The sequence below is a fragment of the Quercus lobata genome, chromosome 7, assembly GCF_001633185.2.
Source record: "Quercus lobata isolate SW786 chromosome 7, ValleyOak3.0 Primary Assembly, whole genome shotgun sequence".
NCBI classification, from domain to species: Eukaryota; Viridiplantae; Streptophyta; class Magnoliopsida; order Fagales; family Fagaceae; genus Quercus; species Quercus lobata.
The window spans coordinates 4,930,907-4,953,769 of record NC_044910.1 but is presented as its reverse complement, the minus strand read 5'-3'; the positions used below and the strand labels follow the sequence as shown (position 1 = coordinate 4,953,769).

Below are 22,863 nucleotides of genomic sequence, written 5' to 3'. Positions count from 1 at the left end.
AACTACTAACTATGCATAATTGCATTACTCATCTCTTATCTCTTAGAGGATCTTTTTTGTCTATCCTTAGTGGAATGCTTTTTTCCCTTGATAATTATTTTTATATAATAAAAATAAATAAATAAATAAATAACCAGAACATCAGAAACATTTTTAGTGCTTAGAATCTCTCTCTTATCTCATCGTCTCTGCAATCATTTTAGGGACAAATCTAGCCAAAGTTTGGTATCTTGTATTTTCCGCTGACTTGTTTGTTAAAAGATGAGATAAGAAGTGATTTTAAGCAACTAGTTTATTTGCTAAGAGGTAAGACAAAAACTAGAATTAAGCAAATAAGCTAGCTAAAAGCAGGGATGCCATCATCAAAAAATTATTTTTAGCATGATTCAAACTGTCAATTTTCCAGACAAAAAACTAAGTTGTTCATCCACACGATTAAATTCGATTCACTTTTTTAAATAAATAAGCTTGGTTCCTAAAGGAGATGGGGGTGATTGATGCTTTATAACTAATTGTGCTATGCTTTGGTTCTGATTAAGAAGCAGATCGGACTTAAAAATTCCATAGTATAATTACTCTAGAAATCCCCTGCTAAATTAAACTTTTGCTTATGCTCCATGATGGCTGCAAATTACCGCTAGGGCAAGATGATTATGATGCATATGACATAAAATTGAGGAATGGAATTTCAATTTAGTTGATAGGAAAAGGTAATAAGTAACTCTAAAACGTCGATCTTTTTTATTGCTCCTAGCATTTTACCAGGAAAATCTAACTACCAGATGAAGCTTATGGAAAATTGAATCTATAGACATGAAAAACAAAGGATCATTTTAGAGGTTTTCTAACCTTTAAAGGGCAGTAACCACTAAACATCATTTTTGGGGCCATGGGTTCCATATTACTCAATGAGTTTATGTGTTCTATCCTAATGCATAAACACACTGAAATGACTGCATTGGCAAGAAAGTCTAAATAAATTCTTACTGCATCAACTTATCAACTCAAAACCCAAATCAAAGTCTATTTCATAAAAGAAATTAAACTTTTCAGGTTTATCAATTTATTTTTTCTTAATGGTACATACATCAAGTACCTTATAACAAGCAATAATCATAATGTTACATACAAAAGAAGCATTAAGAACCTCCGCAGCTTCAACAATGTGGTATGAAAATCTAATGTTAGGCAATTGAGCAAAAGAATATTTTGGATTATCTGTGTTGTTGGCACTTGGCTCCGTCTTTAATTTTTTTGATAAGGACTTGGCACTGTCTTTAATTTATATCACCTTTTCAATAGTTTTAGTACATCTCCAACCAGATGCAATGATCCGGTGACAAGAACCTGTAAATCAGCAAAAAGCACAGTAATCACCTAGTTGGCATAAGTGTTGGTCAGGACTCTGAAGTGGGGTGTACTATAACCATTATCATAACGTGGCATATCATTATCACTATTATTCATGACAAATTTCATTTGGAGTTTTCTTCTTGAGATTAAGCCAGAGCCATGGGAATTTTCACAATTAATTTGCCCAGTCTAAATCTCTATAACCCCATATGCAGACTAAGCCATTTCAACATCAAGTTAAAATAAGAACACACTGTCATTGCAGATAGTTATCTTACCTGAACTTTTAAGGATGGGTTTTGTTTCACACAATCCCGCAGCCACTTTATTGTCAATGGCAATGAAGGCATTACTGCACTGCAAGCAAAGTAATTATCTGCAGGACTGCAACGAGAAGCATCCTCATAAAGAAATTCATGAGGTAAAATCTTAGCATTGTCCATCTTGGCACCCTTGTCACGTAAAGTATCTACTTCTGCATGTGAAAAGAATAATAGCGTGCTGGTGAGTTCATCCTTTAAAAGATTTAATAAAATAGCAATATTTCAAATCCATACAAAATGAAAAAAGAAAAATATAGAAAAGAAAAGAAAATATGGTCCTAATGCTCCGAGTGAGCAATCAAATTACACCATACTTCGGGTAAGGGGCACTGTCATGATTTCACCAATTAATGAGATTGGGTAAATTACTATTACTGCAATACTGAGAAATCCAAGCTTTCCCATCCTGTATCATGGTGGTTTGCTTTAAACGTTCACCAAACCTTTGAAGAGACTGGTTACAGGAGCAAATCTTAAATATACAACACCAATCAACTATGCATTGAGCCCACAGTAAAATCAAACCCTCTAATGAGTTCTGCAAATATCATTTTCTTTTAAGTAAAAATTAGATTAAATAAAAATATGAATGCCAAAGCCTTAGTACGTGGAAGTTTCACTGTCTTTTTTATATTGGTTTGTTATTCTTATATTAGCTTAAAGGTATTCTGTAATCAAGTTACATCACTCTAAAATAAATACATGCTATGGTGAAGGAAAAATAATAATTTTGACCCCTAAACCTATTTTCTTAAACTCCTCTGCTCATTCTTCTCTCCCACTTTCTTTGCCTCCAACCCTAATCTTACATGGTTTACAGCTCAACTAGAAGTATACAAAAAGCCTTTTTTTATAAATAACAAAAAAAAAAATCTTCAGGGAACCATCTGTGCTTTGGCAGACCTCTTTTCTAATTCCTTTTTTTTTTCTTTTTTTCTTTCCAGTTTCTAATTTGATAAAATAGGTAATTAGTCATTATGCTGAGATTCTAGATGGGGGATTAAGACACCAACTGGCCTTATATACTACCAATGGACATGTATGAACCACTTTTTGATACAATCAGCTTTACTCCTCACTGCTGCTTGGTTCAACTTAATACTGAACTACAGGTTTTTAAATTAGAGAACAAGTGGAACCTCATAAAATCATTAAACCAACAGTTTCAGCTGGTGATTTGAAACAAAATTTATATAGTTGCCACCTTTAAATGTTGGTTTAGCCCCCAATAACAAGTTCCTCCTTACAACAAGCTTTTTATCTCAAATAACCAGAGTGTAGATCATTTCCAAAATATAGAAACTGTTAAGTTCCTCATGGAGCAAGTGTGAACTGTTCCAAGACTCATTGCTATAACCCCTTCAAGTCTCCCAATGAATCTTAATAAAAGGTCATACTTAGTGCATAAAGTTCCCAATTCTGCAGGGAGTTTGGGAGAGGTAATTGGCAGGAAAACTTAACCCCCATTTTTATTTTATTTTTATTTTTTTGAGAAATTGATTCCCAGACTCAAACCACGACATGTCGCTTTGGGTGGAAGGCACTTGCCATCACACCAAAGCCCAGCCTCTCTCCCAATGAATCTTAATGTTCACAGATAAAGAAAAATTATATATGTTGACTTACAATGATATCTGATGGGGCATACCTTTCCCGTGGATAACCTTCTCCCAAAGCATCTGAAGGTTAAATTGCCAAGACAAATCCCTGCCACAGATATCTGAAGGAATGGTTGCTCCAGAAGTAACCTTGCTATAAGTTGACATACTTGGGACAAAAAAGGCTTTTGCGAAATGAGTTCCTGCACAGAATTTTATTAAGTCATTCAATGCATGCTCTTAAGTTTCATGACCATGCTGAATTCTTCTTGGGAAGAAAAATAAATAAGAGAAAACGTAAGACTATTTTTTTATGCAGTAATTTCTTAGGAGGAAAGATTCAAAAGGCCACCTCATTTATCAAAAGTAGATGCCATTGGCAGTACAGAAAATTGAAATTTAAAATTTTGTAAAAACTCTGATGACAAAATCAACCAGTATTTGTTTCCAATGTTATTCCCCAGTGTATAGATTACAGAATATGTCAGTCAATATTTTCTGGAGCGAAGTATCTGGATCATTGTAATTAATTGTTTCAAACTATTATGCCTCCGCTTTATTTATTTACTTTGTTTTCAAAGAAATAAATAGAGCACTAATTAGGATAAAGAAGAATTTTGATTAAGATGATATGGCCATATGGAATAGGGTAAATGACAGGTGCACTGGAATGAAGTGACATGCTTTCAGGCTTTGTAAGAATGCTAGAAATACAAGAGGATGTAAATTGAAGTAGGTAAGAAGCATTTTGCATATGTTTAAGAAGTACATCTATAAATGGATAAATCTAATAAAACAAAACTCATGCAGATAACTACCCTTTGATTGAGCTCAGCTTAGAGAACCAGATCTCTTTGGTACTTAATCGTGTAGTCTTAGATATGTAGGAGAAAATTAATTTCTTGAGAGAGAGAGAGAGAAGAGGGGGGGGGGGGGGACTATATGACTACTTATCCAACTTTGAAGCAGCAATACCTGTGGAAGCACATGTACTCACAAGCCGTGGAAGCAAAATATGTGGGTGTCTCACGTCCATGCAATTGAACAAAAGAATCTATAATAAGGGATAAACACAGTTACAATCTATTTAAAATTGGAGAAAAGCATCCATCAATAAATATATAAGCTATCATAACTGGATCACCACAAGTTATCAAGAGACACCTCTAAACATAAACTCTGAAACTACACCTGGCTGTTTATCATGGATTTTTACCTGCTTTATTAGTTTGTTAGACTCCTCCATGCTCCCACTTCCATGTCGGATGTGACCATTTCCCCAAACTCCCTCTAGATTTTTTAGCTTAAATGAAGAAGAAGATGATATCTGGTTTCCTTTCACAGCACTAGAGAACCACTTGGCACAAGCCTCCATGCTCTCAGGACTGTGAGCTCCATCCAAGTAGAAGGTCAGATCTCCACAAGAATTTTCAAACACTTCTAATGAATTATTGGATTCGGGATAGGTATCATGGACAATCTGAGCCCTCCCAGGAATATGTGCAGTTGAAAGACCTCTAACAAAAGACTCCGGCAAATCAGCCTCCTGGATATCCTGATTTTATATTTTACAATTTTTTTTTTCTTTGGATAAGTAATGTATTCCACAAGTTTAGACAATTAAGGTAGGAGAAAATGGAAACACCAAAGAAGGAAACATGAAAAAACATGTGCTTGAGCCCCAGTCCCAAGATGACCAATATTAAAGAGCCTATTACTCTTTCAAGCATCCAAATAATTAAAAGAATACCAACAAAAGGTTACATTATGTTTTATTGTTAGACAAATACAATTCACACACCTGAACAGGATCAAACCTTCCATTCCCCTTGTTCATGGGGGGAGAGTAGAATGCCATTTAGCCCAGAGGCACTTGGTTTACATGACATGGTTGAGACCATAAATATCCTTACTGAGCTTTTATGAAACTAGATATTTCTGGCTCCATCCTACCCCAAAAAAGCCCTGTGCGTGTGTGTGTACTGTGTACACATAAAAGATAAGCACATACCTACATTCAACCACAAACAGACTACAATGATTATAATTTCATTATATGTTTAACCAATTTCATAACATTCCATTACCCTCTCATGATGAAAAACTTGGAAGGTTCTGTGAGTTTACAAGCCTGAGATATATTGAGATATAGTTTGCATGTAAATCAAAAGGCAAAGGCAGATGAATTCAACCAACATTTTGGAATAGCTTTTCCCAATTTCCTGTTCTTTGGAGCCAACATTTGCAAAGGGAAACAGCAAGACCAGCATTAATGAACTGATGATCACCAGACAAGCCAAGCTTCAATCCATCAAACTTTTTGTTATCAAGAGGAGCAGCTACTTTCAATGGAACCTGCATTTGATAAGAATAGATCAATCAATTACGTCACTATCATTTGAGCAGTCCATGTCTGAGTGTGTGTTTAGCTTACAATTCTGCTGTAACATTAAACAAATCCATATCTAAATGACTTATGAAAATAAATTCCTTATCTAATTGTAGGTGCATGTGTGAGTATTAAATCTACACTAATTATTTTATTATTAACTTTGGTGTGAAGTATTCTAATCAAATAATGAAACAATAGAAAATGGATGATAGTCATTTGTTCTGATAATAGAAGTTTCAATTAATGCACTCTTCCATCTTTAATCTACCCATCCTGAACTTTCAAGAACATATAAGGATATAGCCCTGTTGGGTTAACTAAGCTTGTCAATATAATATTTTAATATAAAATACACCTATTCTTCTTAATCAAAAGTATAATAAAGTTGGATGGCATTTTGATACCTCAATATATATATAGGCTTTGGATTTTATTGTATATAATTCAATAAATATGTACCAGATTTATTATCATATGCATAATGAATGTATGTATGTGGTTAAGAATTTATAATTTACAAATACATTTAAATAACACAAAGCACAGTCAAAGAAACAAGCATACAAAAACACATGAAATTACATATATGAAAGTACTCATCAGATAATATTAACACACAAATTAGGGGAAAAATATGTTAAAACAGAATTAGATTCAGATCTTCATCTAATCTGCCTAGCAAAATACATTAGTTATCTGGTTTATAGTGAATCCATTGTTAATGTGTTTGCCCATAAAAGTAACAAACATGAAACAACAGGTCTTTTTTTTTTTGATAGGTCATGAAACAAGAAGATATAGCAAAAAAATGGCAGGCACTTGAAAAGGAAAAACAAAATAATAATAAACCTCTTAACATGATTCATCCCATGTGATTGGCTGAGGAATATGATTACCTTCACTTCATGGGCCCTCTCCAGAAGAACATCCATTGCTTCAGAAAGTTGGGGTACGGTGAATGAAGGAATTTGAGGCTTCAGGAGGAGGGAAGACATCAACCCAATTCAGAAAATACTTGTAAATGAAAACTGCCCATATTAATAATCAAAACAGAAATATTGCAATAAATTACCCATTATTAAGGAAACCAGATGCATTATAGTCTGAGTTGCTCAAAGGAGTTTTATACCTTGAAAATTCCAGCCTTGTGTGAAGCTATCTTTCCAAGTGTATCTCCTGCATATCACACAGTCAATATCTAATTAGGCATCCAGATATCTCTTCTCCCCCCCCCCCCCCCCGGGGGGCGGGTAATTTTAACTTTAATTGCATAAGAAATATGGCAAACTGAAAGGTTACTAGTTTGTAGTAAGAGTCAAACTGGATACAAGATAACGAGTGCATCATAAACAAGTCATTCAAATAGAAAGTTATAAATGTTTGCATAAAATAAAATTGGAGATAGAACTGTAGCTATACAAAACAAATTGCAGCAAACTTTGTTGAGTCAGAAAAGCACGCACCCAATATTTCTGTATGATCCAACCCCAGAGAAGTAATGCCACAGGCAACAGGCTTTTCAATCTGCATGACTCATCACCAATCTTCATCACGATTATATTTACCTATGCTTAGAATATTTTCAAGTAAAGGATGAAGAGAATGCTCAAGTTCTTCTTTACTTATGTGTTTCTTGAAGTAGTCAAAGTAAAACAAATAATATATACTTAAAACTTTAAAAAGTCTGCAAAATTCATCCTAGGTAATTCTGTAAACAGATACATACCACAATTGTTCCCAACAAAAAGGAAAAGACAAAATAGCATACCACATTTGTTGAGTCATTTGTTCCCCCAAGACCAACTTCAATAATAGCAACATCAACCTAAAGACAGGAGTAATTTTCAGTGACAAAAATATTTACAACAATTCCAGCAGTGTTACTTTTTAGTCAGGAGCCAGGACACAACAGCTGATCAATATAAATTACTTACAATGATAGAATAAATTAGGAATGTACTTAATATTAAAATAGTGCCCCACTGCTTGAAAGCCATAAAAACGCACAATGAATCAAGAACAAATGATGTAAAAGGTTTAATTAATAAGCTGGCAGAGATGTATTTAAGAATATTAGAAACAAAAAATACAAGGACAAGTTCAGAAAACATAGACACCATTATTGCCACAACATTCACAAAAACATAATTCACCATGCAAGATGAAAGTAGTATGGTGAAAGTGTAAAAACCATATAGCCTTATCAAAGAGTGTAATTCTCACTTTAAATTCCAAACTGAGTATTCCACAATAGAGTCCTTTTGCAATCAGTCAAAGATGAACAACTAGAAAAATATTAAAGAAAAAACTCCCGGATCTCACTGGGGATTGTGGCAAATATTTGATATATGCAGTCCACATGTCTATATATACACTCCACAAGAGTTTCTTGCCATTTTTTTGTCTAGAGCACAATGTTTCCTATTTTAAAAAGTCAAAAATTACAATTTTCTCCTTTTTCTTTGCTTGTGACCAGAAATAAACTTTATTAGAAAAGAGTGACAAAGTTGCAACCCTAGTTCACCCATCGTATATAAGAGATATTAAGATCAAAAAATCAAAAACAACAGGAATAAAAAAAGATGAAGCAATTGAATCTGCCATCCTATCATAATAGAGCAATCTCAAGAACGTTCTTCAATTTTATTTTCTTGAAATAGATGCCTTCAACAGTTCAACCTTTCTATTCTCTCCAAGTGCACTACATAGGACATAATGGGACAACATTTCAATGTCTACCAAAGTGACCTTTGAAATAATCCAACACCTCCATAATTGTTATTGACAAACCCTACATAATCCTAAAAATGAGAAGACAAGTGAACAAAGTCTGTGGGCAACATAGGGATGTAGTTTTATTTTTTATTTTTTGGTTAAGTTGAACAAAACTCCGCCTATGCCTGTGCTTAGTGTCATATATTTTGTTCACAAGTCCCAAGCCCAGGAAAAGGAGGGTTGCAGTAGGTTGACGGCCATTATAAAATTTAGTCGCTCTATTATGAAAAGTTACACACGCCTAGCAGGTCTTCAACCAACGGCCTCATCCTCCACCTAGTACTTGTAAAGGAAGAGGTGCTAATTGAGTTAGAGCTCTTGGCAATTACTAAAAATAATCTACAATACCAATCAACTAATCTTTTCTCACTAATCATTTTTTTCAAAAGGCCACTTTATGTTTACATTTTACCTGCCGAATGCTTGACAAAGGAAAGTTAATATCCATGCCTCCATTCAAAGCTCAATGGTAGGTTCTAACCTCAAACTCACACGTTGTTACTCATCGATAATAACCATCCCATACCAGCCTTGCAAACCTTGGGTAACAATAAAACTTACCAATGGACTAAATCCATACAATTACCATTTCCTCTTGGCTCATTAATTACAAGGTTAACTTTGGAAGAACACAAACCCAAGTTTTCAAAATAGACATTCATTTTGGGATAGATAGGAAGCTTAAACATACATACATACATACATATATATATACATACATACATGAATACATGGAACCATGGAGTCCTCATCAGAAAAGATCCAACTCTGACTGAAACCAGCAACCTTTCTGATGATTTTTTTTTTTTTTTTTTTAAACATTTTAAGTGGAGGGAAGGGGCATCCAAACCATGGCATCTCCATTGGAAATACCAGGAAATTCATTTGATCTAAGGTCATTGACAATCTTTCTGATGAAATATACCCTCTGTGGATTAAACTTTCATATAATAAGGGAAATAATGCTAAGCAATTTGCTAGGATACATAAGTATCCGTGAAAAAAATAATGAAAGAAAGAAATTCAAAAGCACGGATTGCAGCTGCCTAGCCAAACTGAAAATCGGAACTGTGAAAACATCCAAGCCCCAATTGCAATTAAAGGATTCATGACTAACCTTTTCACTTATAAATATCTTGAAAGCCAATAGAGTGAGAAACTGAAATAATGGAGCCATTGGCAGATGCTCCGTAACCTTTTCCTGCAATTCAAACTTCCGGAATCAATAGATGCCGAGTGAGTTTTAAGTAGAAGAAGCATCAAGTACATGAGTTGCTATATATTTTCCAGAAGTGAACACATTAAGTAATAAAATGAGATGCATTATACAACACTGTATATCGTTCAAATTTGGATCTAAACATCAATTTTAAGTTTCTGAAAATCCCCCAATCCCTTCCAATAAAGATTCATGTACTTAATCTTTTCCAACACCATAATGCACATAATAAATTTTCAGTTACCATATGCAACATCAATGGAAAATAACAAAATTTCAATACCAAGATAATGCTCCGAACCAAATTAATAGCCACCTAATCTCAAAGGCTAGCTTATTATTAACATGTCATCATTTTTTTTTCTTGATAAATTCAATAGTTACAATGGGAGGGGAAATTTGAATCCTAGACATCTTTGTTGGAAACACCAAAAGGTGCCAATTGAGCTACAAGGCTCTTGGCTTAAATGTCATCATTAGAACATTCAAATTGTTCAAAAGGAAACGCAGTCATGACTTTGTTATTAAAATTAGGATAAATTCTTTTCTTATCAACAAGCATTTAAGCAACAATAAATTACTAGTGATTTAAAAAAAAAACAAAAAAACAAATAACGCAAGAAGATCAGAACTCTAATGTACAATGCTAGTAATGTCCAAAGAGATCCCATTCCAGCAGTTCCAAGACCATGACCAAAATGCCATGTCTCCTATTTCAATGGTGATTATGAACAACGTTTGGGATGCAAAATATTCTTATTGATCTTTGTAAAAAAAAAAATAATAATTAAACAAATAAAAATCCAATTGAGTTCAGCGCATCATCATCCATCTCTTTTATGAAATAGAAGAACTATAATTTAGAGAAAAAGCTAGTGAATATGGTCTGTTTATAATCATCTAAAGCAAGAATTTATACCTTTAAGCGGTTCCAACAATCCCAAAAATACAGTAAAAATTTATCTTCAGATATCTCCAACCTACAAACAATCAAAGCCAGACATGAATATAAGTTATGCAGAGAATTTTCATATCAACCAAGAAAATGACTTTGAAATGGTTATAAAAACCTAAGAAAGCTAAGATTAATTTTTGTTCACAAAATGTTCTTAAATGTCCATATATTTACAAGGATTTGTTCCTCTACTATTTCCCCAATTCTCAATAAGAGAACCTTCCATCGAAGTAAAATTATTGTGTTCACTTGCCACTGGAGATCACTTGGCAACCATATTCAGTCCCTTTATGCAAAGATGCTCAAGTGACCTGATGGAAGAACTGGTCAACATTATAATTCTATCAAACACCATTACATGTAAGTCAAGAGCCGAAAGAAACAAATGAGGTCATAAATAGCAGTGACAGATTCAGCCAAATTATCAGTACAGATGGTCAAAAGGAATCTCCTAGTGCTTTAATCACTTGCTAAAATTCAGAGAATGAAAATGAAATGACTAAATAATTATTTACATTTGCAATTGCAGGTCCAAATGTGCAATGGCAAGTACCTTCCACCAAAAGTGGTAGATTGCAAGTTCCAATCCGAGAATCAACCTCTCCAAAAAATATTAGGGGTAAGGCTACCTACCATGAGAGACCATGACCTCTACAACCACCTCTCCCAGACCACTCCCCCCCCACCCCCGGCGGCAAAAAAAAAAGTAGGAGCTTTGAGATGGCCATAGTATGTTTAGAGAAACAATATCCTCTTTGTAAGCCCAAGAAATTAAGAGTTAAGGAAATCAGGGCTATGTAAGTTGTCTTATTGTACTCAATACAATAAAATATTGAGTGCTTTTCTAGTATTGAGGCCTATTTAATGAGTCAGGTGACATATTTAAACAATTCACGTGGATGGCTTTATGAGCCACCACGTAATGGGTTGGAGGAGGTTCCTCCAAATCAATTTGGAGACAAAATTTTGTTCTTTTTTATTCATTTATACCACTGATCCCATCCAGTCCACTCTTTCATTTAAGACTTGGAATTTGAATCCCTTTTCATTTCTTCAATCATTGATAAGAACTAATAAATAACTCAAGTTTCATTCAAATGAAGCATTTTTACTTAAGTAAATCATCTTCTAGGATGGGACTTTTTAGGAGCATTAATATCATCATAACAACTGCCATGAAAAACACAGTGTACTAAACACAAAGTTGATATCATGTGATTCATTTGAACACTAACCCATCTATTCGAAATCGTTCCCTCACATCAATTAGGTGAGGAGAAGTGAAGAGTCCAGTTCGAAAACCGCACTCCCTTAAAATAGCCTCACTGAATGTACATGTAGAACCCTGAAATGTGAATCCATTAAGCCAACAGTTAAATTAAGCAAGAGAAAAACATATCAAACATCACCTACTCATTAATTTTGTAATTCTTTCATACAGAGGCATCAAATTACTTCAGTACAAATACAGATATTAGCAATGCATCGCCTAATATTTTTGTCACTTTTGTCATGTTATTACTTGGATCCATGTCAAACAACCACATTTGTGCTTACATGAAGATGATGCATTTCAACAATGTGTATTCATAAAGATAGTACATTTCAAACTTCAAGATGATTCAGTCTTTACAGAATGGATAACCATGCTAGCATATTAACAATAATAAAGCTTCAAAATAGTAAAATAAGATCAAATTAATATAAATGGAAGAGTACCTTCCCCTTAGTTCCTGCCACATGAATTATTTTGAGCCCATCAATCTGTTCTTCCAAGCCAAGAATCTGTAAAGAAAAACAAGCATTGTGTGTTAAAATCTAAACGAAATTATTTTTACAAAATATTTTCTCAGATTGGATGAGGTACTACATAATCAAACCTCAAGGAGCATTTTTTATGTTCCTAAAACCAAGGGAAAGGTTTGAGGAAAGATTTCAATTAAGTTGAGTGGTAGACCCTCATATATTTTTAAATGAATTTTCTACAAATTGAATTTAACACGTTGGAAACCATCAAACCCAAAAGCAGCTGTTGGAAGTATGCCAACAATGTATATCAAACATATTGCTGACAAGACAAATACATGTACAGAAAATTACTAGTATTAGTATACAGCACTCTTAACAATAAATATTTCAAACATGAAGGAGGAATTACATCAGTGTTACCTTAAGATACTCAGACATTCGTTCCAATTTTCTATATGCACCACCTACAGATGATTTGGCTCCTCGTTTCTGACTTGTAATGAGAGATGAAAGAGCTTCCATGGCAGTTTCATATGAAGATGGAACAGAAAAATCTTGCAAGTGCTCCTTCACAACCCCATTGCTTTCCAATTTTTCCACGACTTGTGATGACATCTTTGTATGTCTAACACCTAAAACAGTTGGCCAAAAATACGTTTGAAAACTCAAGTTTAATCTTTTGTACCATGCAGCAATATGAAGAGTTATTTAAAGAATTATATGATTCATACTTTCTAGTTCTACTTCAATCAATCTCTAATGAATGATGAAATTGAAGGTTTACGTTATTGGCCACCTGACAACAAAAACAAACTGAGAAGATGATAAAACCATAATGGAAACTTCTATGCTATCCTGGTGAGTTCATGTAGAGGAAGCAAAGCATAAAGGAGAAAACAGGAAAAGGGGAAAATATGAGATTATAGAACAATAGACAAGAGCCAGAGTGGAAAGTCGAGAAACCAGAATCTTTTATTTACTATACTACAAATCTATCAACAAAAATACAGTTTCTCCCCATCGCCCATTTTCCTTCTTGAGATTCACAATAAAGTAGAGTACCAGGGAAGTCAATTCTAGGAGGACCAGCATTTCCATTTCCCTAAAAGGGCTACAAACCCCATATATGTAATTATGAGAATAAAGCTCTAAGTGCACTAGTTTTAGGTGTATTGCATTCAGATATTTGAGTTAAAACAAAAATGGAAGTATGTAGCATGAAGATTGCAATGGTTGATAAAGTATAATGTATATAGCAGTGACCAATTCATCTGCTTCTATTATAAAATTTTCATAGTCTCTCCTGGATGTGGTAATTTTCCTTTTTGAATAGTTTAAAATTGCATCTGTAATAATGTTTCAGTTTGGGCAAGAATTTTGAAAATGACCACTTTATATTAGTTGTTTGGTAGGAATTCTGGAGAATTCCCCAATCTAGAACACTAGCACATTAGGAAATTGAAAATTCAGACAAGTAATTTCCTGAACTGTTGCCATGTTCTGTTAGAGGATTATAGTAGTATACATACTGAGGAAATAACACCTAACAAAAAAAAATCCAAACCCCCCCCCCCCCCCCCCCCCTCTTGTCTTATTTATCCCCCAATAACTCTCCCACAGAAGTAAAAACAATTATCTGTGTGATTTGGAAACTTTATATTACCCCAATTTCTTTTGGATGAGCAAGTTATCTAATTCCGTTTGGAAGTTACTGGAGTACAGTATTTCTTACTAATTTATTAAAAGCATGGATAAAAGCATATATGAGTTCTACATAACTCTTGACCTATAGCTTGTTTTAGAATAAGGCTTACAATGTCTAGTGAGATTACGTGCATCTAGGCAAGCTGGCAAACAAGTTAAGCTCCATGTTCTTTTACTGGAAAACTGACAATCTCTCCTATGTAAGTGAGAGACTCCAAATATCCCACACTTCAGGCCAGAGTTTGTATAAACAAGCATCAGAAGATATCAATCCTGTGGGACACAACAGCAGTCAGTCAAAAATACCAAGATAAATTATTAAAGGAAAGTAGAGCTCAATGCAAATTGACGGAAAGCTGCAATGACGGTATAATGCAAGGGCAACATCCCAACTCTGTCACCACATACCAGCCATATCCCACAATTTGTTCCAACTATGACATTTCAATGTGATTATGCAAATAAAATGTTTATTGAGACAGAATGCCCCATCTAATACATTGGAAAGTGACATGAACCATGTTACATGTTCATGCTTAGCAGCCAAAAAATGTGAAAATGTCATATAGTTTGGATTTTATGGCAAGGACCAAATGCCACTCCAAACAATAGGTGAACCATAAAAAATGGAGGAAAAATTAAGAATAGAAAAAATGGGGAAAAAACATTCATATAGTTTGGATTCAGTAGGGAGGCACTGATATTCTGGCACATAAAAGTTTTGGGCTGCCAAGTGCAAGTGCACTGGTTCAGGATTTGAGAGCTGCTAATTCATACAAAAATGTGTCATGAAAGTCAAATTTCCAATTACCTATTCGGTGCTCATTACCTGGATATCATTGTTTTCACTATACCTATTGATAAAGTCACCCAAGAATCTTTCTGAAACTTTCAATCTCCTTTTTTTTTCCCAAACTGTTTATCTATATCAGCAAAATCAGATTTTATGGGAAAAAGATTCCACATTCAATTACATCAATTTTTCTAAAATAAACATATCTCATATTTTTCATAGGAGATGGCACCTAAAATCCACATCTAAACCAACTAAATCCAACAAAGCAACATATTTTATCAGTATCGCTTAGAAGAATTAATAAATGACAAACAAAACACCCCTCATCTAATTTCTCAAATTTTCTCAGCAACCATTTTATTTCTTATTCCACTGCTCCTCTTTGTCCCAGTTCAATACAGAGTAACTTGTGGCTCACCAAAGTAAAGATTAATGTGACAAACAAAATACCCAGAACCCAATTTCATTCATTTTTCTCATACTTTCTCACCCACCAACCCACAAACACATACTCAATTATAACTTCATTTTTTTTCTTTTTCTTTTTTTGTTTTCCTACTCCTTCAACACTACAGAAGATTCTGAACCAAACCCATCTCTTTTTTTCTCATCTTCACGCAACAAAAATCAATAAAACAGTTCCAAAGTACCCAACAGACACCAAATCTCATAAGCAAGAATGAAAAAAAAGTCCAAAACAAAAAGATATATATGAGGCATATGCATGTATATATTTGAGAGACAGAGAAAGAGAAGTGGCTGACCGAGGAACCATGGAGAACAGAGAGAATCTTTGTCTAGTTTGGATGGTGGGTCTGTGGTTGAAGGGAGAGAGATATTGGTGGCAGGCACTTGTTTGTTTCTGTGTCAATCTCCGTGCATTATGAACCAGTGTCTGCGTTTAAGGTCTACGGGCTTACAAGTACACCCTCTCTTTTCTTTTAAACTGTGTTGTGTTTTGATGGCTGCTGTGTAGTCCACATGAGATATATCTATCTATCATATTCATATATGGTAAGAAATACTTTCTCAAAAAAAAAAAATATATGGTAAGAAATAAGAATGTGGGAACCACATTGCAATTTGCCACAATTTTTGTTCCAATTCATGCCCATTCAATGCGGTATTTTCCCTAGATTTATGGTGGGAATATATCCTTTCTAAAGGCATCACTTGTCTAGATTCCCAAAAAAGAAAAGTACCACTGGTCTAAATTTATAGCAAGTCCAGACAATTTTTCTTCTTAAAAAAAAATACCACTTATCTAAATTTATAGCAAGTTCATACAATTTTCTTCTATTAAAAAAAAAAAAAAAACAAACAAACAAAAAGAGAAATACTATGATCACAATATTTTCACAACAAATTTTAAGTGGCAGATTGTTACCAGTTATTATTGTTGAAAAAAAAAAAGTCCATACAATTTTTTTTTTGGAGATAATTTTAAAAATTATAGTAAGTCTATACATATTTTTTTTGAGATAATTTGATAGTTGGAAAGATAACTTAATTCTCAACGTTTTTGTTGAAAACACCATGAGACACCAGTTAAATTAAAAACCTCTTTAACTTTTTCAAATCAATTTGATGGAATCTCATTCAACTCGTTAGGAGTTTTTAACTCAATTGAGTATGGTAGAGAAATCTTTCTTTAAACCAATTCAAATGAAAATGTCCCCAAAAAAAAAAAGATATAAATGAAAATTCTGTTTTTGGCAACTTACAGATACCATCAATTTGATGTAGTTTTGAAATTTGGAGCTACCTAATACAATATCTTATTTATCATCAGACCAAGACACCAATCAGTTTTTAATGATAGCTCTTTATCATCAGACCAAGACACCAATCAGTTTTTGGTGTAAGCGGGGAATTGAACCCCAGATCTCTTATACAACCATTAGAGACTTTACCAATTGAGCTAACTGGAACCACTGACATTTATCTCCCTATATGATTAGTTGTGTGAGGCATTTTAATTAACTTCAATGGAATATAGTTTCATAAATTTTTTCTGTTAACTTTAATAAATGGAGTTTTGATGACAGGCCAAGTGCCAACATCAGCGATTGCTAAAGAATAAAGGAAAAACATCATTTCACCTAATACTTATATTATACAAGTAATTGTAATAAGAGTATGATGATAAATTTGTCATCTTAGACACTTGACGTTCTCTCCTAACTTTGGATTATAAATTATAATAGTCTTTTTCTTCAAGATTTTATTAACAAGTAATGCTACACATTTTTCTTCAAGCTTTTCATTTTTTAAAATGGTGGCCCCTCTCTCTCACTTGTATATTTGTAGGAAAAGACCCTCTTCAAGTCCACCAGTAAACTTATTTGGAGTTCATAGACCTTAAGGTATATTCTAGTGAATCAATGGAAATTTTTTAACTTAACATTTCTTTCTTAGTTCTAATGTTGTACACACAACTTATTGAAATGTGCAAGTGGAAATTTTAAAACAATCAATTTTGTTTATTCTTTCTTTCAAAGGAAACTTGATCCTGGAATATTCTGGTTGATCAGTCAAGATCTTTAGTTGACTGTTCTTAGTTTAAATGTTGTCACCCTACATGATAGTGTGTGGAATTGGAATTAAAGAAGATAAGCCAGAAATTTTGCATTTTTTTCTTTGCCATACTAAAAGAGAACTCTAATTGGCCACAAATCCAAATCTCAACTTGGCCTGATGTTCAAATCAATATTATCATGGAGCAAATGCATTCAAACCATTTGAATTTTGAAGTAGGCATGGCACCCTTCTCTGAAAAATGGACAGTCAGCTTAATTACTTGCATCAAACCCAACATGTAACACACATTACATTTAACATGCCCTATAGGCTATATGTGTTATGGACAATTGCTGAAGCAACTGCCATTGACATCTCCCTTTCATAGTTGTTATGATCGTAGTTGCATTAATACCAATTGATATTGAGTACACTTTTAAATGTTAAATCTCTACTACCGTGCACTCTTAGCGCGATGGTCATTTCACAAGTATAAATGCTTGTGGAGTGTGGAGGGCAAGGGTTGGAGTTTAAGTCTCCTGAAGAGAGCTGCACACACATATACACTTAGATTAAGGCTAGAGTAGAATTTTTATCTTGTATATAAAAAATAAAAATAAAAAGTTAAATTTCTCTCTCTCTCTCTCTCTTGGAGAATCAATTACACTTAAATCATAATATTTCTGTAGAAGACGTTAGTATTAATAGCATATACCATGGGGATCGATTCCTTTACTTGATTACATATGTAGATGATATGTGATTCAATCTTTATTTTATAAATGAAGATGCTCTTCTTATTTCTTAGAAAATTAGCTAAATCTTAAAGAAGGCCGTCACTTTTCTCATCTTGGTAGTCAAGATGCTTGCCAAAGTATACAATCAATCATAACCACCACTTTCCACTGGGCCTACTCCCACCAAACCAAGGTTTACCAAGTACCATTGCAAAGAGACGAAGTTGTCTTTCACACTATCAAAAGAAAGATGTGTAAAGAGTCAAGGCCACACCAAAAAAAAAAAAAAGAGAGAGAGAAGAAATATAATGTATATGTGAAAAGAAAGAGAAGGAAGACAACAAATTTTAAAAACAAAACACAACATTTTTGCAATCATATATAATTTGTTTTGAGTATATTATTTTAAATTTTTCAAAGGAGATCTTGCTCCATTAGGCAAGTCAGCAAAGTGTAATGATGTATTGAAACCTTGTTTTATGATTTTGTAGTGGTAAATGATGAAACCAATAATGGTTGGGTATATATATCATGCCAGTTATTGATGCAGATGACCAAAATTAGTGATTTTAATTATACTTTGGTTCCAAAGCTTCCTTCAATTCGGTTAGGTGTTATGGTTCCTTGCACAAATTGTGCAGAATATGTTTATTTCATCATTTGTTAACTACCCAATAAAATAATCTCACAGAAGCTGTAGGGATGATCATTTTTTAAATTCATTTGCAAACCTATCATAAAATAATTCTATACATATGCCTACGCATTCATTTATTCAAAATTATTAACATAAAAACTATGATGGTATGACCCAATCTTTTTCTTAAAGTAAAGAAAAAGAAATGATTTTTTTCATCTGCACTTTAATTAGGATAGACACTGTCATACTTGACTTAATGTATTTGAACAAATCAATTAGCATGGAGTTATAATCACCAACAATGTCATTCTTCAATGACCTAACATTCTTTGAAGATTCTATTCAAGTAACTAAGATAATGAAAGAAACAACCTACTTGACCTGACCACCACGGCACCAACTACATTAATCAGTGACCAAGTCGTGTAAAATTTGGATACCTGCAATCCATGAAACATGAAAGGAACCTAGTATGCAGCTTTTGAAGACTGATTAGACAACCTAGTATGCACATAATTTGAAATTCTTAATTACATCTAGAAAATCGAGGAATGATCCTGTAATTGCCTCTTTTGTTAAAGCATGTGTTTTCCTAGCAGGTTTCAAAAGCTTAATTCTCTGTTTACTATGGACCACTCAATTATAATAGGATTCAATTTCTCAATTTTGGTGCTTTATTTTAGATAGATAAGACACTTAACATTTCAGCCAGCCCCAAACCAGAACATTCAACAACAGATACAGAGACTTGAGGATCCATCATTAACCCCAAAATTTAACAATCTGGGCAATAGGTTGCTAGAGCCCTTTGCTTGGAAGAAAAAGCTATAAATGGAGTTCCATCTTAAGGGTTCCCTACTGATACACTGTCTGGAAGTCTGCACATGACTCTTGCTAGAACCCTTTCAGCTCACTTTTCTTGTATCTATTGGTAATGTGAGATATCTTACAGGTTGCAGGATGTTCATTGAGATTTTTTATGTTCACAGAGATAACTATATGTAACCAATTCCATGTCCGTTTGAATATAGCTTATTTTTGCTGAAACTAAAAATTGAAACTGAAAACACTGTAGCGAAATAATTTTTAAATGTGTGAATAGTGCTGTGAGACCCATTTTTAATGAAAAAAATTGCTGAAAAGTGTAATTTGTAAGACCTGTAAACAGTGCACGGGTGTACTATTCATAGTTGACTTGTCAACAATTGTGGGCTGAATAAAAAAAAAAAAAAAAGAGAAAATGCATGAAACGCGAAACACAGCCGTGGACGTGGAATCCAAACACATACATAATCAATCTTTCAGGTATGCACTGAATTTGGCACCCTTGTACTTTGTCAGACTCAAACGTTTTAAAGCTTAACAATCGATACATTATCGCCTACATGATTAAAGATTAAGAAGGTTGATACAATACCTGTGTGATGTCCCTTTTGCCAAAAGTTTACAGGCAGATTTATATAACAGGAGAACTCAGATCTTAAAGAATATGTAAGACGCATATGCAAAAAATAAATAGAGGCACATAGCACAAAAAATAAGTATAACGTTAGTTTATGTAACTGTTAAAATATTGTATGTAACAAAACACTAATTAGACCTCTTTGAAGATGTAAATAGTATGCCAAGAGTCTTGTAGCTCTGGTTGGCACCTTCTTCTCCTTATGTTTCCAAAGGAGACATCTATAGTTCAAATCCCCCTCTCCCCTATTGTAACTATCGAATTATCAACCAAAAAAAAAAGAAAAAAAAGAAAGAGGAAGGTGTAAATAGTATAATCTATTATCATTAAAAAAAAAGTACAATCTCTCTCTCTCTCTCTCTCTGCTTATGAAGACTCTGGATCAGTGCTCTTATTATATATAGAAGTCCGCAAATACGTTGTTCTACCTTTCCAAGACAAACTTCCGAAATCCAAAAGATAATCATTCTGGGATTCCTTTCTAATTTAAATAAGAATTTGTTCTTGGAAATCTAAGTGTGAAGAGTTTAATTACAAATTTACAAGGCTAAAAAAGACAATTCAATAAGACTCTTGACAAATCATGAATTTACTGCTAATTGTTGAAGCACTTTCAATGGTTCCAAGCACATGTTCATGGCTAATTAGTAAATTATGCTGATTAAAATCTGCCATTGGATTCTCCTTTGCAAGAAGGCTAGTGTTTCAAAGTAAGGAGTATAAAGGCAAAAACACCGCAGCTCTCTTCTGTCAAAAATCTACTTTCAATGATCCAAGAGTGCAACTGAGATTAGTACAAATGACATTGAGGCCAAAATTTGAACAATTGTAAGACAAGGTCTGAATACTTTTTAAAGACCTCAAAACCAAGAAAGCCAACTTAACAAAGAAACATTAATAGAAATAACTTATGAATGATAACACCTATAGTGACTGTAATTCTGTTCTGCTCACACCAAACAAAAGAACAAGACAACTTCCAAACTGTTAAAAACACCTTGCTCAAGGTTAAAATGGACAATCATTTGTTCTGGGGAAAGGAAAAATGAAAAGAGAGGAAAGAAAACTTTTTTTTTTTTTTTGTAGCTTTTTTGACAATGAGGAGAAAAGTTTGAAGCAACTTGTAGTAGCTACCGTGCAAATGTGGCTTGTATAATGAGTGAGCCAGATAAAAGATGAGTACTTCAAAACTTTAAATAAATACTTATCCTTTTTAACTTTGAATGAAGGCCTCAACAGCACTTAGAGAGCTTACACAACAGAGAAGCAAAGCACAAACTTGATCCATCAATATTTGCATTCAATAGGTGGCAAAGAAAAAGAAAATTCATTAATCTAATGTACACACAACAACATAATTCCTACAGTACACACCCCTTAAGTCACTTGAATCTGTTATTTAATAACAACTACCAATCATCACTCTTGTATATTACCCTCATCATGAATCCTGTATGACATGGTAAAGTGAAATAAATCAACGTTATGATCCAAAGATTACTCTGCATTGGCCTGTTGTTTTCTCCTTGACCTGCTGCACAAGGGAGTGCTAGATGGAATAAATACATAAAGTAGAGGATTGAGATGAATATTACCATGGAAGCTGAGATGGTGAGGGTCAAGAACAAGACCCTGGTTTTGGTGAAGAAATATCATAATTCAACATAACCTAAATAAAACATATTCCACTGACCCCTCAATAGCAAAACCCCATCAATCACGTTCTCACAATGCAAAATCTCAAACACCAATTAAACTTCACCTCCCCACAAATCTAAATGACACTCACACACACACACACACAAAATGAGCAAACAAAAGCAACTGCAAAGTAGATGGTAATCCAAGATCATAACAAGAACAAATGAAACAATTTTAGCAAAAATAAAAAGGAACAAATGACACAAATTCTTATAATAGAAAACTAAACTCATATTCATCATAGTACAGACACAAATTCTTAAAGAAGCCTTACCTCATCAACACATGAAGAATCCAGAATTGGTTCTGTATTTCGTCAAGATAATCATATTCTTAGTTATTACCATTAGTATTTCAAAGTCCACCTCGTTCCCTTCTTTTTTTTTTATTCCTACCCAAAGATACTAAATGAATTCCTATATAATTCTTTTTTCTTGCAATTACAGCTTCACCAATGCAACTAAATACTAAAACTTATGCTGTTGTTTTCCTTGGTATTGCAATCCACAACAGGATCAAAACCAAATGCTCCCCAACAAACACTATTGAGGCATAGCTTTGTAGCTTACTGATATTTCTTGGTGTCCTTACCTTATGATGAGAAATAAGGTTCAAATCCTCCATTTCCTACTTGTTGAAACAATTAAAAAACGAAGAAAAAAAATCAAATAAATAAATTCAGAAAAACGAAGAAGAAATTAAAGAGCTCAATTAATTTTTTTTTTACAAAACTACAACAAGATAATTTAGTATAGGGAAAGCCTTGCCTTTCCATTATTATCAAAGAGTAATGATAGTTTACACACTCACCATATACATACTACCACATGAATTGAAATCGTGTTTTAAAACACGATTTCAATTAAAATTGTGAAATTAAAGAGCTCAATTAATTATTTTTTTGACAAAACTACAACTAGATAATTTAGTATAGGGAAA

At 33.6% G+C, this 22,863-nt stretch overlaps 1 protein-coding gene across 9 annotated transcripts; it reads right to left on the bottom strand.

Annotated features, from left to right (window-relative positions):
* Positions 1-1,007: 1,007 nt before the first annotated feature.
* LOC115952738 (folylpolyglutamate synthase) lies at positions 1,008-15,856 on the bottom strand. Of its 9 annotated transcripts, none has more exons than XM_031069963.1 (17): positions 15,629-15,854; positions 14,179-14,341; positions 12,785-12,996; positions 12,335-12,400; positions 11,851-11,960; positions 10,580-10,640; positions 9,559-9,654; positions 7,435-7,491; positions 7,130-7,190; positions 6,796-6,842; positions 6,563-6,640; positions 5,471-5,629; positions 4,491-4,829; positions 4,250-4,328; positions 3,325-3,477; positions 1,632-1,822; positions 1,008-1,347 (listed from the first exon to the last, which is right to left on the bottom strand). In XM_031069963.1, the coding sequence occupies exons 2-17, from the start codon at positions 14,324-14,326 to the stop codon at positions 1,288-1,290; spliced, it is 1,917 nt and encodes a 638-aa protein (XP_030925823.1). In that variant the 5' UTR covers positions 14,327-14,341; positions 15,629-15,854; the 3' UTR covers positions 1,008-1,287. The 9 variants fall into 9 exon arrangements, with proteins under 9 accessions (XP_030925823.1, XP_030925825.1, XP_030925822.1 ...); XM_031069965.1 differs by having other exon boundaries at positions 9,559-9,642; XM_031069962.1 differs by having other exon boundaries at positions 1,632-1,828; positions 15,629-15,853.
* Between the last annotated feature and the right edge of the window lie 7,007 nt (positions 15,857-22,863).

Bases quoted from the DNA above. Each gene is read 5' to 3' on its own strand.
- LOC115952738 (XM_031069962.1), bottom strand. From the start codon at position 14,326: ATGCTTGTTTATACAAACTCTGGCCTGAAGTGTGGGATATTTGGAGTC. The intron at 12,401-12,784 runs GTAACACTGATG...TTTTCTTTACAG, and splicing joins GAATGTCTGAGTATCTTAAG to ATTCTTGGCTTGGAAGAACA. The intron at 4,329-4,490 runs GTAAAAATCCAT...CCCTTATTATAG, and splicing joins CTAACAAACTAATAAAGCAG to ATTCTTTTGTTCAATTGCAT.